This window comes from Athene cunicularia (assembly GCF_003259725.1).
Source record: "Athene cunicularia isolate RWA chromosome Z unlocalized genomic scaffold, athCun1 chrZ_part1, whole genome shotgun sequence".
Lineage (NCBI taxonomy): Eukaryota > Metazoa > Chordata > Aves > Strigiformes > Strigidae > Athene > Athene cunicularia.
The window spans coordinates 36,061,061-36,075,146 of NW_020799142.1; the positions used below are offsets into that span (position 1 = coordinate 36,061,061).

The 14,086-nt window shown below is 41.8% G+C and overlaps 1 protein-coding gene across 1 annotated transcript in view; it reads right to left on the minus strand.

Annotated features, from left to right (window-relative positions):
• The window catches only part of DCC (DCC netrin 1 receptor), a 260,983-nt gene that overhangs the window by 244,870 nt on the left and 2,027 nt on the right, over positions 1-14,086 (minus strand). Inside the window, exons 2-3 of the mRNA XM_026865876.1 lie at positions 10,224-10,374; positions 9,728-9,864 (exon numbers count right to left, since the gene is read on the minus strand). Of these exons, the coding sequence (XP_026721677.1) occupies positions 9,728-9,864; positions 10,224-10,374 (288 nt within the window). The remainder of the gene's footprint in view (positions 1-9,727; positions 9,865-10,223; positions 10,375-14,086) is intronic.

Below are 14,086 nucleotides of genomic sequence, written 5' to 3' on the forward strand. Positions count from 1 at the left end.
AAAAAAAAAAAAAAAAAAAAAAAAAAAAAAAAAAAAAGAAGGTCTAATGAGCACTGCCATTCATCTCATGTTATAAACAGAGCGCGCAGGGAATCACGGCGGCGGGTGAGCACCGTGATGTCAACTTTCCTCCAACCTGGGGAACTCTGTTCTAACTCTGAGTTTAAAGACTCTGGAAAAAAAAAAAAAATCTGAAAAAAAAAAAAAATTTTGCTCTCCAACACAACTACTTTGCTAAAGATAAAAGGGGTGATAAAAATCAGGCTGGAAGGGACCCTGAGAGCTCACAGCCCACCCCACTGCCCCCCAGCAGCATCTCTTCCATTTACAGGGGCCTGATAACTGCCCGTGCAACCTGTTCCTAAAAGCCACACACCTTTGTAAACGAAAAGAAGTCGGAATATGCAGATTAAAAAAAAAAAAAAAGTTTTTTTTTTATTTTGAAATGACACAAGTGTGCTTTGCAATGAGATCTACATATTTTTAACTGCCTTTTGCAAGTACCAGGGTGACTTACTCTCAAGCACTTCCCCGCAGAAAATACTCCGGAGAGCTGGGGAATAGTGAGCAAAGCACTCCAAGGGCAAAAGAAATCACTTCTTTTGTTACAGTACTATGTTCCTGCAGTTCTCAATTTATAGTACAAGAGATAAAAAGTTTGTCCTCAGAAGTAACGCAGCTCTAAGTTTTTCCTTCCACTGAGACAAAACAACGAAGTGAAAAGCCGGAGGCGAAGAGCCAAGGGTCAGGTTAAGTATTGGGGAGCGCTCCTCTCCGAGGAAGCTTTCTGCTTACAACATTTAGTTTTTTAAAAAAATAAAAATAAAAAATAAAGCTTTTTTATTTTTTAAAACAAGACATTGAAAATATATGTAGACATCTGTCGGGTTTATGTCTCAAATCGGGCCAGCGACAAGGGGAAACTCATTTCACTTGCATCTTCTTTACCTGTTTTTAATTTTTGGGGGGGGGAAGTATATAACAAATTTCTTTATTGGAAGTAGCATTGTGCCAAATTATGTTGATAAATTAATTATAATTCCGTACCATGGAACTTCCCTAGAGTTATTTACTATTAATCAGAGCAGCAGCTGAATGCTGCAAGCAGAAGAGGAGATACGCAGTGAAAGAAAATATACCTCCTTCTCTTATATTTCCTTGTGTTTTGCCTTATCCTGTTTAATGCTCAGAAGAGGCTTAACTGTAAATTAAGTGGAAATACCAAAATGTGGTAATTAGTGTCACACAACAATTACACAGTTATAAAGGAGTAAGGCCAGTGCTTTGGAAAACCAGGGGAATTTTAAAAGACAAGGTGTATTTTTTATAATACCGATATCCATTAAAAGTCGGTGAACAGCAGCTCTAGGCTGTCTGATCGGCTCAGTCCCATCACTAAGGCTCAGCTTTTCCCTCTGCCTCTAAATGCGAAAGCCTCACATCATCCACATGTATCGACACCGCTATTAAAAACTTCGGTACAAAGAGCTTTTTTTTAATATTTAGTGCTAATATTTCGTGGTAAAATTAAAAAAAAAAAAAAAAATGCCTTGGCCTTATAAAGGAGATTCTTGACAGGCCCTTCAGCTCCCAAACCTCACTGAAGGTCCAGCTGACCCACAGCGGCTATCCCACTTTTTTTTTTTACCCCAAAGACTTTCCATGGAGTCCACGTTAATGGTTAACTTTTGTGCAAACGATTCACAGCTCCCCGGCATGTTACTCGACTCAAGATCTTATTTAAAAAACAAGAAGCAAGTAAACAGAAAAACAATAAGAAGATTTGGATCCAAAGGGTAAGTAGCTTTTCTACTGCTCGGGGTCAGAGTTGGCTCCCAGAGTTATTTAGGCGCTTCTCCAAATCTCATTTTACACCCATAAGCAAAAAAAAACAATCCTAAGAAATGTGCACAAAGCCCTACAGAGCCGAGACCCAAAATAAAAACCTTAGGTTAGAGACAGCTGGAGTAGGCAGCTGGGGCAGCAAAGCGTGCCATCACCGGTTGGGATGGGGAACGTTTCCATTGGTCCACGTGATCCTCCTGAGTTCCATTTAAATACACAGCTATCCAAAACTGATGTGGCCAGGCTGGAGAGAGCCCAGAGAAGACCCGCAAAGGTGATCAAGGGACTGGGCAGCCACGTGAGGAAAGTCTGGGAGTTGGGTTTGTTCAGCCTTGAGGAGAGAAGGCCGAGGGGAGACCTTACCACCACGTTCTGGTGTTTGAAGGGTGGCTACAGAGCCGATGGAGACTCCCTTGTACAAGGAGCCCCATGGAAAAGAGGAGGGGAAACAAGTACAAGTTACTCCTGGGGAGATTCCGATGAGACACGAGAGGAACAGTTTTCACAATTACAACTGGAATAATCTCCCCGGGGAAGTGGTGGATTCCTCAACGTTGCACAACTTGAAGATTCAGCTGGACAGGAGGGGCTGGACCATGTTATCTAGACCGGGCTTTTGCTAAGAAAGGTTGGAACCACGTCATCCGTGAGGTGGGACCAGGCCACCCGTGAGGTCCTTTCCAACCTGATCCCTTCCCTGATTCCCTGATACTCCGGCAGGACTGTGCAGGGCACAACCCCCTCCCTGGCCCTGGGTGGGAATCAGCCCGGTGGCTCCACACACGAACGCGCCACCACGTGTGACATTTTCAGCAGCAGCAGCAAAGCTCCCTTGCCTGAGAGCAAAGAGCCTCTCTAACAAGCTGCTTGGCAGAGTATCTCTGCAACTACTGCGGGCTGATCCACAGAATTTAAAGTTTAAAAATCAGACTATGCAGAGATCTTGTTTAGTTAACTTCCCAACGTGGATTTCCACGTGAATATTTTCCCCTTAAACATAAACCTGGAGATTGTATCCAGGCACAACAATTTTCCTATGATCAGCCAAGCGAGCATCGCTATCGCAGAGCTTGTTAGGTGTATTTATTTTTAAAATAGGATTGAATTTAAACACCATTATCAGGAAACGGCAACATCGGAGTTTCACTCAAGTGCTTTCTACAAGTGTCAGGTGCTGAATAAGGATTTGATACTCACGATGCATTGACAAGAATTACATTTCCACAACGGTCTCAATCAGGCAACTCAACTCCCTTTCCATCCGTGGCAATAAAAATTAGCTAACTGTCCTTCAACCACACACCATTACCGGGATGAGCTTCCCTTTCCCTGCAAGTAGGCATTCACCTCGTTATTCACAGACCCCATTAAAGGAAAAATCACCCAGAACAAACTCTTCAAACAGCTCTAAAAGCAAAACAGGGTGTCAAGCAGAACAGGAAAAAAAAAAAAAAAAAAAAAAAAAAAAAAAAAAAAAAAAAAAAGGAAATTCTCAAAGATCAGACTGTTGGTCGTTCTAGTCCAGCCTTACTGACAGTACTAGGCAGTAACAACAGCTGGGAGAAACTTTGTGGTAAACAGGTACAGAATAATAGATGCTTATAATAATTATATTCTATGGAAGTGGGTGTTTCTTCCCGTAAAGGATCAAGGCAGCACTGAAGATCACACAAATATATTTACACTTATCTATACATATCTTCTATTTATATTTAAAAAAAAACCCAACAAAACAAACCAACAAAAAAACAACCACAGAAGAGACCATTGAAAACTTTATTTTTTAGTCTCCAATACGCCCATATCCACTAAGACAACGCCAAACCTTGACGCAATCTAAAAAAATCAGTTGGGTCTTAAAACTATACTCTTATACGGAAGCTCCACAGATTAATCTAACCCCGTTTAAAAGGGAAAAACAAATAATTTCATCGCCTTTACATCTGCAAAAGTGATGTTAGCACTCGCACCTACTCAAATATTTGGTCTGTCTCAAGGCCATTCGGTCATGACACGAGTTTCTTGACTCCTTGAGGGTACAGGATAAGCCATTCATTCAGCTCGGGCTGCTTGGCTGAACTGCTTTATCGAGTTTAAGATTTATTTTTTTTTTCTAAAAAAAAAGCATCAAAATGTCGAGCGTGTTCACACATAAAAGAAAAACTGCAAAAAATTTCTGCAAAACTCTGCTGATTCCAATAGTTGCCCTGACTCAGCGTGCCTGGGGAAGTGCCAGGCACTCAGCCATGCATACGCTATCTCGTCCCCCGTCTTCGAGTGTCCTATTAATAAAATACTCTTCACACATCAGCCTCAGCAAGGACGGTCCCCTTCTCCCCACAATCCTTTGTAACTCTTGCCACCCTTATGTTTTTCCTCTCTTCGATTGCACCCCTCCAGAAGGGCAAAACAAATCGGAGATCAAGAGGAACTCGGAGTAAAAACCTGTCGGGGCTCAGACAGCTTTGCCCCAGAAAACCTGCGGTACTACGAGGTGCCTCCCAGTTTACTGTTTATGTCAGCCCAGAGCGCCGTTAGCGCTAAGAATTCATCATTTCTGTCACAGAGTTACACAGCTCTGCTAGTGCTGTCATTTCTAATTTAAGTATTAAAAAAAAATAAAAAAAATATCCTTGAAGGGAGCAGCTAACATTTCAAGATCAGCTAGAGTACCCCCAGAACATTATTTTATTGTCACTACTTGTAGTTAGCGCCGTGCTCTCTGTCAGCAACGCTACGGTAGGTAACTGATTTCCAAGGGAAATGTTTCGGCTTCAGTTGTATAAAATTCATTTTAAACACTCGCCAAGCGTCTTTTCCTTGCGTGAAGAATATAAGTGGCTTCTGTAAAGCCATCGAACGCTATAGATTAGGTAATATGTGTTTTTTTAAATTCTCTAAATAAAGGGGAGTGAACACAGAAAAAGTTATTGATCTGGCTGATCTAACCCAGCACCTTCATCTTCAAAAGCCTGGTTACGCTGCAGCAGGTAAACCCAGTATTTCCAACACATTTTGGGTTGCCCGTCCCACATCCACACCCTAAAAAAGAAATCTCTTCCCAAAGCCTCATTTAAATATTTGACCTCCATGTTTTCAGGTGACAGTGCCATTGATTTAGCGAGAAGGAGATAGCTCAGCCCCATCGACCTTCCGGGAAAAGGCATAAACCCACCACGTTGGGCACTTGTGTCTGCTTGACTTTGACAAGAGGAGCTGGAGGGCTGGAAAAATGACGTTGCCATGTCACGGACTCAAAGCCACGCCTGCCAAAAATCAGAGTGGATGGTTTCAATGCTTCCATTTATTTACATGGAAATTTGCAGTATCGAAACTTATCTGGAAAACGAATGGGAGAGAAGCAGTCTTTGCTTTGGGGCGAGATCGGGTTTGACATTCATTTGTCTCACTTTTGCCTGAAGTAAAGCATCACGAGATCCACCGTAAATTACTGTGCTGCCGTATACACATCCCCTTTCCTTAAGGAACTAGAAGCTCAGAACAGAGAATAAATTTAAGATTCTCTTCTGTACTTGGCTTCTTCAACAAATAGTAGGAGCAAAATGAACTTACACCACCGTGCGGGATCAAAATAAAACGGATCCTCAGGTTACTCAAACGTCGTTAGGTTCCCCAGCTTCTGCAGAGCTGCCGCAACGTCCCCCCACTGCTCATCTACTGGTTTATAATAGCGGATAATCTCTCTTTTGGAAGTTCTTTTCAATGAGTGTATATCAACAGGGTGCGTCACTGGCTTTGCCTTTCGACATCAGCAAGAAGCCGGAGCTGCTTTTGTAAATGTTTCAGGACTGGGGCGTTTGTGCAAGAGCAGCTGAAGCAGCGCTCACAGCGAAAAAGTTTCTCATTTTTCACGCTTTCATCGCGGTGTCGAGCCACTTTATGGTGATGAAGGCTTCCTTCTTAATACCACTCTCTACCTAAGCGATTCACACGCAACAGCACGATCCACGCCTGCTTTATTCAGTACTTCCTATGACCTTGATCTCCGAAGAACCATTTTGCTACAGGAATTCATGCAGCAGAGGCAGAAGTAAAACTCATTTGACCAAGATGCACGGTGCTTACAATCCTTCATTCTTGTCAAAGAGACCCAGGTGATTTTATAAGCCACTTGTCTCATGCGGCCTTACCTTTGATGTAGCTTTTCTTCCGCAGCGGCAAACAAAACTAGCGCGAAAAAAAAAAAAAAATGCTTCTTATTAAAAACTCCCTAGTAAAAGGCATTTGCATTGAAAAAAAAAAAAAAAAAAAAAAGCTTCCAAACCGCAGACAAGTTGTTTGTAGCTTATACATATGGATGCTTGGTAAAAGTTAGCAGCGGTGTTTTTCTGCAAATGCTGTCTTTCAGATCGAGCGGTGGCTTTTTTTTTTTTTTTTTTTTCCTAAAAGTATCTCAAGTCAGCATTCCGGCGCCAACACTACTGGAAAACTGTTCCCTTCTCTGTTTCTCCTTAAAGGAACTTTTTAGGAAAAGAGAGTTAAAAAGATGTATTTAGTAAAGAAAATTTGAAAATGTGTCACCTCGATCTTAATCCATTTAAGAACAGCTGCTTGATTTAAAGGCACTGCTAGCGTAATTCTAACGAGACGCATTAATATGCAAAGGGTAGTTGACAACTTTCTGAGGATACGATGCTCTTCCCCTACTCTATCACTTCAATTATGGTTTGCTCTTTGACACAATTAAGGGACAATCCAAAGACAAAACGGGGAGAAAAAGAAATTATGCAAAACAGCACATCAGAAAATCCGTCGATTCAGTTATAAACACCAACAGAAAATGGGATTTCTAGATTTAGATCTCTCCCAGGACGGTAAATCCCAGGCATTTACCCGCTGTCAAATCAGGCTGCAAACCGACTGAGCTCCCACAAGTAGCTACGTGATACGGAAGACTTTTTTTTTTTTTTTTTTTTTTTTTTTTTGTTATTTTCAGAAGGGAATTTTCATTTAGGGAATTGGGGTACGGGGTTTCTATGCTACAACAGCCAGACTTCCAGTCTCGCTTAACAAAACACGAAACGGAAAAGTCGTATTAAAAATAAAAATCCCTCAAGAGGCCAAATGGCAACAAGCCCAAAAGACACTTCGGAAAGCTAAAAAATATGTCGAATATAATTGTCGTTGACCCTGGTTAACACATTTAATCATCTTCAAACATTGGTTTAAACATTAAAGCTCTCTAAAGCTACCGAGCAGGCGGATGATTCGTACAGCATCTCGGTAATCCAGATCTTTTCATTTTCGTCACACAGGGAGATGTGGCAAAAATACTGCTCAAAGGCCACGATAAAAAAAAATAAAAAAAAATAAAATCGAGCAAAAGATATCATCTCTTCTCGCAAATTCATTCACCTCTTGCAATTTTAGGCCTAGGTCCGACGTCGAAAGGGTTATTTTTAGCTCTTAAAGCGAACAAATAGGAACTCCGTTGTGAAACGCTCCGTCTCTTGCAAATAGCCTCATTATTCAAAAGATCAAAAGCACCTTGCTACCATGTGATGTAACTAACTTTGATCTGACGTTGTCTACTCAGACTTCAGAGGAGCTAATTATTGGACTGTTAACTTTTTTTTGCACTCTGACTGCAAATATCTCATTGATCCCTCTTCCCGCTACAGCTACATTAACAATTAAAGGTTTACATCAGTATTAAAAAAAAAAAAAAAAAAAAAAAAAAAAAAAAAAAAAAAAAAAAAGTCTTGCAACAAAATACCGATGGGTAATTTACAGTATGTTAAATAAACAAGCGTATTCACTCTAAGGTGACACACACAAATATCTGCGTTGGTATCGAGCCCCAGTAGAAAATAAAACTAATTATTCTGTTTATGAAATATGAGGATTAACAGGAGAAACTTCAGCGCGTTTTGAGAGTTTCCTACTGGTAAGGATGGATCCAATAAATCAGCAGATTCTGAGAAAATCTGTAGCCCGGGTGCATTGCTCTGGAAAGAGGTCTCAGGGGATTGCTGTCAACATCTCTCCAGTTTAGTCATGTAATTTCCTTTGTACATTTTCTTTTCTTAACACAAATATATACATGACCACGACGCTGCATTTTCAGTTCAGTCTGGCACCAAGGAGTGACCTACTCGGGAAACTAAGAAACGTGCAGCAACACCGTGCCAAATGTACAGCTCTTTTTTTTTTTTTTTCCCCTTAATTTGTTCTCTGAGAATCCCGCATGCGAACAGAAACTTTACCGCGGAAATCTTTGATCTACCGACAGGGTGAACACAATTGCGCCGTGCTATGGCAACGGAGTTTTGGCTTCCCCTTGCGTCAGCAACTGAGGCATCTTTCATCTCCGTGTCGGTCTCGTTTCACTTAGCGCTCCCTTGGCATTCTGTCTTCTTCTAGGGGAGATTTTCATCATCTCGTATCCATCCTTACAGCCGTGTCATATTGCTGACACGTACCCCTCAAGGTGCATGAAAATTTATGTACCTTTAATTTCTACATGACACACTTACAGCAGAAGGCATAATGAAGCCCGAACTAGATGCATTATAGACTGAATGCAGACAGGAATAAATTCTTCCAAAGGTAACATAAAGGATTTCGATGCAAAACTCCTATTAATTTTCACAGGAACTGCACGGTCAGAAATAATCTACCCAACCATCCTCAAGCCACAGTGGCTGCTACCAACAGATATTGCAATCTTTTGTTGGGTAGAAATATCGGTGTCATTTATTTCTCTTTCTCAAACAACAATTAATCTCCTGCCACACACTAGATTTGAAATCAACACATTCCAGTAAGGCAAATAAAGTCCACTTTAGCCCAACGACTTACCTGCCTTTTCAACAGTTGATTCCTTCTAATGAAAATAACTCCGTGACAAATGAACCTCCGCAATTATAAAGCCACATTTTTTATTTTTTATCCAGTAAAACAATGTATTCCATTAACGTGCCGAAAGAAATAAAACTGTACCCTCCATCACCGCTAATTATTATATTCTATTATGGCTTGATAAAAGCGTATTGTTCTATAAGCACTGACTATCCCATAATCCAAATTAAGGCTCTATTCACTAATGAAAGTATTTTTCACCCGTAAGCTTTAAAGCCCGAATGCAAAGTGAACAGCACATTGAAATCTGTTATTGTTTGACTAAGTATGAACTGTCGTTCCTTAGATCTGACTGAATAACGCTAATGTACTCCGTTATTGTTCAACGGTTTAAACAAAGAAAAAAGAAAGAAAGAAAAAAAAAAAAAAAGAGGCAGCTATTAGATTTAAACATATTTCAGATTCCATTAATATTTGCCATGAGGAAGGAGCGCGGGGGAAAGCAGGTTTGTCAGGAGGGAGCTTTCGTAAGATTTAACAGTGGGAACCCTCTGAGCATCATGACCGAGTGAGAATTTCCACAGATTTACTTGGATTTCTCTTAATTTGGTGAGAAGATGCTAAATACCTGGATTTTTCTGATCTTACTGTTCATGACATCCAAAGAAAAAAAGCTGCCACAAACCTGATGTACGACTCACACTGTGCGTGACATCACGCACAACAGGGACATCCCTCTCAATGTTAAAAAAAAAAAAAAAAAAAAAAAGAAGAAAAAAGCTTCAGGAAGGAGAAATTAAGGACTACGTAGAGAAGACAGTAGCAATTAGCATCTGATACCACAAGATGTTTGGGAACAGCAAAGCTACCAAGCACGGTGGGAGATACTCAAAGATTTACAGGACTTGATTTCCACGGGTGCCAATAACGGATCAAAGCAGGGAAGGGACTTGGTGAGTTGGCAGTTCTTTGGGGTTCTGGAAAATTCAGTGTGAAAAAAGGAAATAATCAAAAAGAAACAGTCATGGCAAAGCGAAGTGGGTGTAGTGCGTGTACTCACCCATCACCGACAGCTCTGCAGAACCGCTGCTGTTCTCGTTTTTGTAGGTGACTACGCACGTGTACGTCCCAGAGTCGTCGTCGGTCACGTTGGTGATGAGTAGGTTGCTGCCAGCAAGTAACGAATATTTTCTGGACCTGAAACATTGACAAAACATGCCCACAGCCCATTAAGGTGTTATCTCTCTCCCTAGAAAAATACGCGCAGTAAATTATGCCGTAAGTAGTCCTCAGCTGTGATTTGTGCTGTTAACAGCTCTACGCTTCCATTTTAAATACCAGCCAGGTGACATTTATAGCAAATTCCAGCCTCGGATTTGGTGCAGAGAATAAGTAGAGCGGCAGGTGAAAGGACACTTCCAGTCTCATTATTATTTAGGAGGAAAAAAATCTCACGGCCTCCAAACCCCACCCCATGGAATTTAAAGCATGCTTTGCCTGTACTTTGCTCAAGGAAATGCGGTGCCGGATACGTGACCCGCGAAGGACTGAGCTACCTGATGGGGAGAACTTCATCGCCTCGCAGCCACGTGAAGGTGGGAGGGGGGTACCCAGAAACGCAGCACTCCAGCACAGCATCCTTCCCTTCCATGGCCACCACGTTCGAGGGTCGCTGGAGGAAAAACTGCTGCCTGTGCAAACCTGGATCTAAGAGAGCAAAAAAAGACCGTTATCATCCCTAAGAAAAAAACAAACAAACAAACAAACAAAAAAAAACCCCACAACACACAACTCCACAACATTCTTTTTGTTGGGAATGGGGAATATAAAACGCCTGATCAATAACAGACCCAAGAGACTCCAGCTTTCACAGATTCTTACGGACAGAAAAAAAAATAAAAAAGAGAAAAATCATAGAAGAGACAGACAAAAAGTGTATCAAATGGCAATCTTAGAGCTGCTTACAGGTTGAACCCAAGGGAGCAATTTGAAGGCAGAAAAAAATACCAGCTTTTGGGAAAGTGAGAAAGGACTGTTTATAGCCTGGTATTCGAGTCAGGTCGTGGAAAGCCACAGGAAAAGGCACCGTCGTGGCAAAAAGAGACAGAGACGTACGTAAGGTGAAGAGTGAAGAGAGGGATTAATGACCCTATTTTTGGAATTGCAAGGGGGAATTCATAAATCCGGCAGGTGAGAAGACAAGGCAAGCTTCGAGTTAGGAAAACACCGAATGAAAAAGGAAATAAACTGAAAAATCTGAATAGAGAAGGAATAAGTAGAAAGGTTTGTGCCCCAAATTCTCCTCTGCCTGAGTGAAGGTGTCAGCAGGAACACGCGGCATGTCGGAGGCTGGCTCAGTCCTAGAGACCTACCTGCGGGCAACTGAGCTGAGCTCAGGCCACCTGATTTAGGATGAACTAAATCCCTGCCTCTGACTGCCATGGATGGGTCACAGGTGACCAGGGGCCAACCTAGGCCCACGTCTCACCCACTGGGCCTGAAACGCCATCAAACAGAACCGCACGCCAAGGAAATCGGTTGGGTTTGCTTCTTTTCTAAATGAGCCTGCGCCTTCTCAAGAAAATTAAGTCATTTTCTTATCACAGATGTTGAAACAAATGTGCTGGACTACAGCCATTAAACATTACTCCTTGTTTCCTGACACAAACATCAGAAAAATCACACAATATAAATGAAAATTCCCAGCAAATTAACAACTCCAAGATCTGCCAGGATCACCTCCAAGTAATTAACTGGTTCTCCTATACAAGCAGGAAGAAACCGTAACTAGCTGCGTGCAGTTGTGACGGATTTACAACAGCGTATTTCAACTTCTTGTCGTGACCAGATGGACGTACAACTTCCAACCTTCAGTCCTTCAACCGCTGCAGAAATTATCACACGAAACTCAAGAGCTTCAGTCTCTGAAGGCAGCTTAGGTGGTCACACAGATGCCTTGGGCCCGTGAATCACACGGTGTCTCTTGCAATCGCCATAAATACACGTATTAATTTAACGTAGGCAATTAAACACGTGGTCGTTAACTAGCAGAAAACCAGAGATTTTCTCATTAGTTTTATTTTTTTTTTTTTTAAATCAATTATCCGAAGATTAAAACAGATGTGCAAAAACTGAAAGGAAAAGAAAAAAAAAAAAAACAAACTGTAAACAGCATCCCAATCTTAACGCAGGGATGTCTCCTCCCCTTCCAACGCACTTAATTCTGGAACCATAAAGAGGTCACCTGATTAAAATAATGATCCTACTTAGGATGGAAGATGTGAGCGGCAATTAAGAACAGCAATAAAAAAAATATAGGGAAAGTGACATCAATGAAGATTAAATTCGAAGCTAGAAAAGGGAGATGATTGATAATTGAAAGCATCAGCTTTAGTAGAATACGTTTGTCTGAGAGGGTTCTTCAGGTACACCTGGGATAAACAGAATTCCAGGCTGGATGTGAGAGAAAGCTGAAAAATCCTAAAGTACTTAAGTAGTAGCTCGATATATATTGCTGTTCTGTACTTGGGGGGAAAAAAAAATAAAAAAATATTAGCACATTCCCATTTTAGTGATGTGAAATAGATCATTCCTAGTCTCCAATACCACAAAAATGTTGAGACATCACTATCGCCTTAACTCCTCCACTGAAAAGAATGTTTTCCTTAGAACTCTGTCAGCAATCTGAAGATCTGTTCGTAACTGCTATAGATTCCAGCACCACCTTACTACAACCAAAAGGAAACAGAAAACTCTTTCATTTGGGCTTTTCCCTCTCTCCTGTAATCTGCCTGGCAAACTTCTGGATGTTCCCAAATGACATCGCTGCGCGAGCAGCCCGCTGAACGCAAAGCTGCTGGCGTTAAAAGGATGAAGGCGGAGAGCTTGACCAAGCTTAAGGTTAAACTACGAGGGTACAAACAGGAGTAGCTGCTGAACACTGGAAGGGGAAGGTCGTCGTCCAACACCAAATGGGGACCCAAATCATCAGGCAATAATGGGAGATGACGGAGGGTAGACTCAAAGGCAGGCAAGTATTTCTTTTGTGATCTCTTACCCTAAAACTGTCAAAATACTTTAGGCTAAACTGTATTCAAATTAGGTCTGTATTTAACGAGTAGCTACGTATAATTTCAGCATGAGAATACACCACCACTACTACCCATCCCCGTAACGTATCACTTCTTTCATCCCAGGTAAAGCTTATGTTTATTAATCCTTGCTTTTTTTTTTTTTTTTCCTCTTGCTTAGCTCCTTTTTTCCCAGCATTTGTCCTCATTTAGAACAGCTCCTTTTCTCTCCAGCACCCAACTGTGCCTTGGCCTGGCTACTGCTTGCCTGCCCTGCAGGTGCCCGGAGGAGGGAGAGGACCCCGCGCTCCGCCACGGCACGGCTATCACCTGCTCTTCATCCTTTCCATCTCTTGTGCCATTCAAGACTCACAAACAGCAGCTTAAGCTTGAACTTTGCTGAACTCCCTAATGACATAGCTGCTAGCCGAAAAGGTGGCAACTTCTTTACATCCCTCTTTCATCCGGAAACGCGGCTCAAAAGCAGACGGAAACCAAATGTGTCAGTCGTGAAGCAACATTTTGCTGCTTGATTTCCAGTTGAATAGAGAGTGAGTCTTAAAGCCACGTAAAGAGTTGAAGAAAACGGCTGTTACAAGGAAGGGACAAAAAGAGAAAATATTCTTTTTAGAAAAAGAACAGGAGGGAAGAGAGTTGTGGTTTCTAATCTGTGAAGATCAGAACTTTGCACGTTATTCAGGGAAGTCCCAGGAGGTGGCAGCTACGGCCTCGGGTGTCAAGGGTGGAAAACTCAGCACCGACTGTACCGAGTACAGCCCAGGGAAATCACAACTGCGGTCAGTCCCTGTGTCCGTGTGGTGACTACTACCCGAGGAGTCGGGATAGAACAACTAACACATTTTGTTTAATCATCAAGAAGCAAAACTACTAATTTCACGTTAGGAAACGCTCGCTAGGAGGACTGACACGCTATCACAGGCTATGGGAATCGGCACATCACCACCTTGGGCTTTGTGCCACCTTCCAAAGACCAGAGGGGGTCTAAAACCAGAGCTCAGTACCCAGGACCCAAAAGGCAGTGGTATTTGAAGCTACAATTCCTTAACCATAACCTTCACAAGGAACCAAGGAGCCTCCAAGGACACCCTTTCCTTCGGGTGAGCATCCACAATTGCCTCTCGGAGATGTGCCTTGAACAAGGGGGTGATGTTGGTCATCAAGAAAATTCCTTGACCCAAAAGTCTGTGGGACAAGAGACTGCAAATCTCCGCAGTAGAGTGCTATACTAAGGGTGGTGCCGTTTCCTCCAACGTATGCTTGGCGGGGTAAAAAAATCAAATAAATTAAGATTTCTTAAAAAAAAAAAAAAAAAAAAAAAAAAAAAAAAT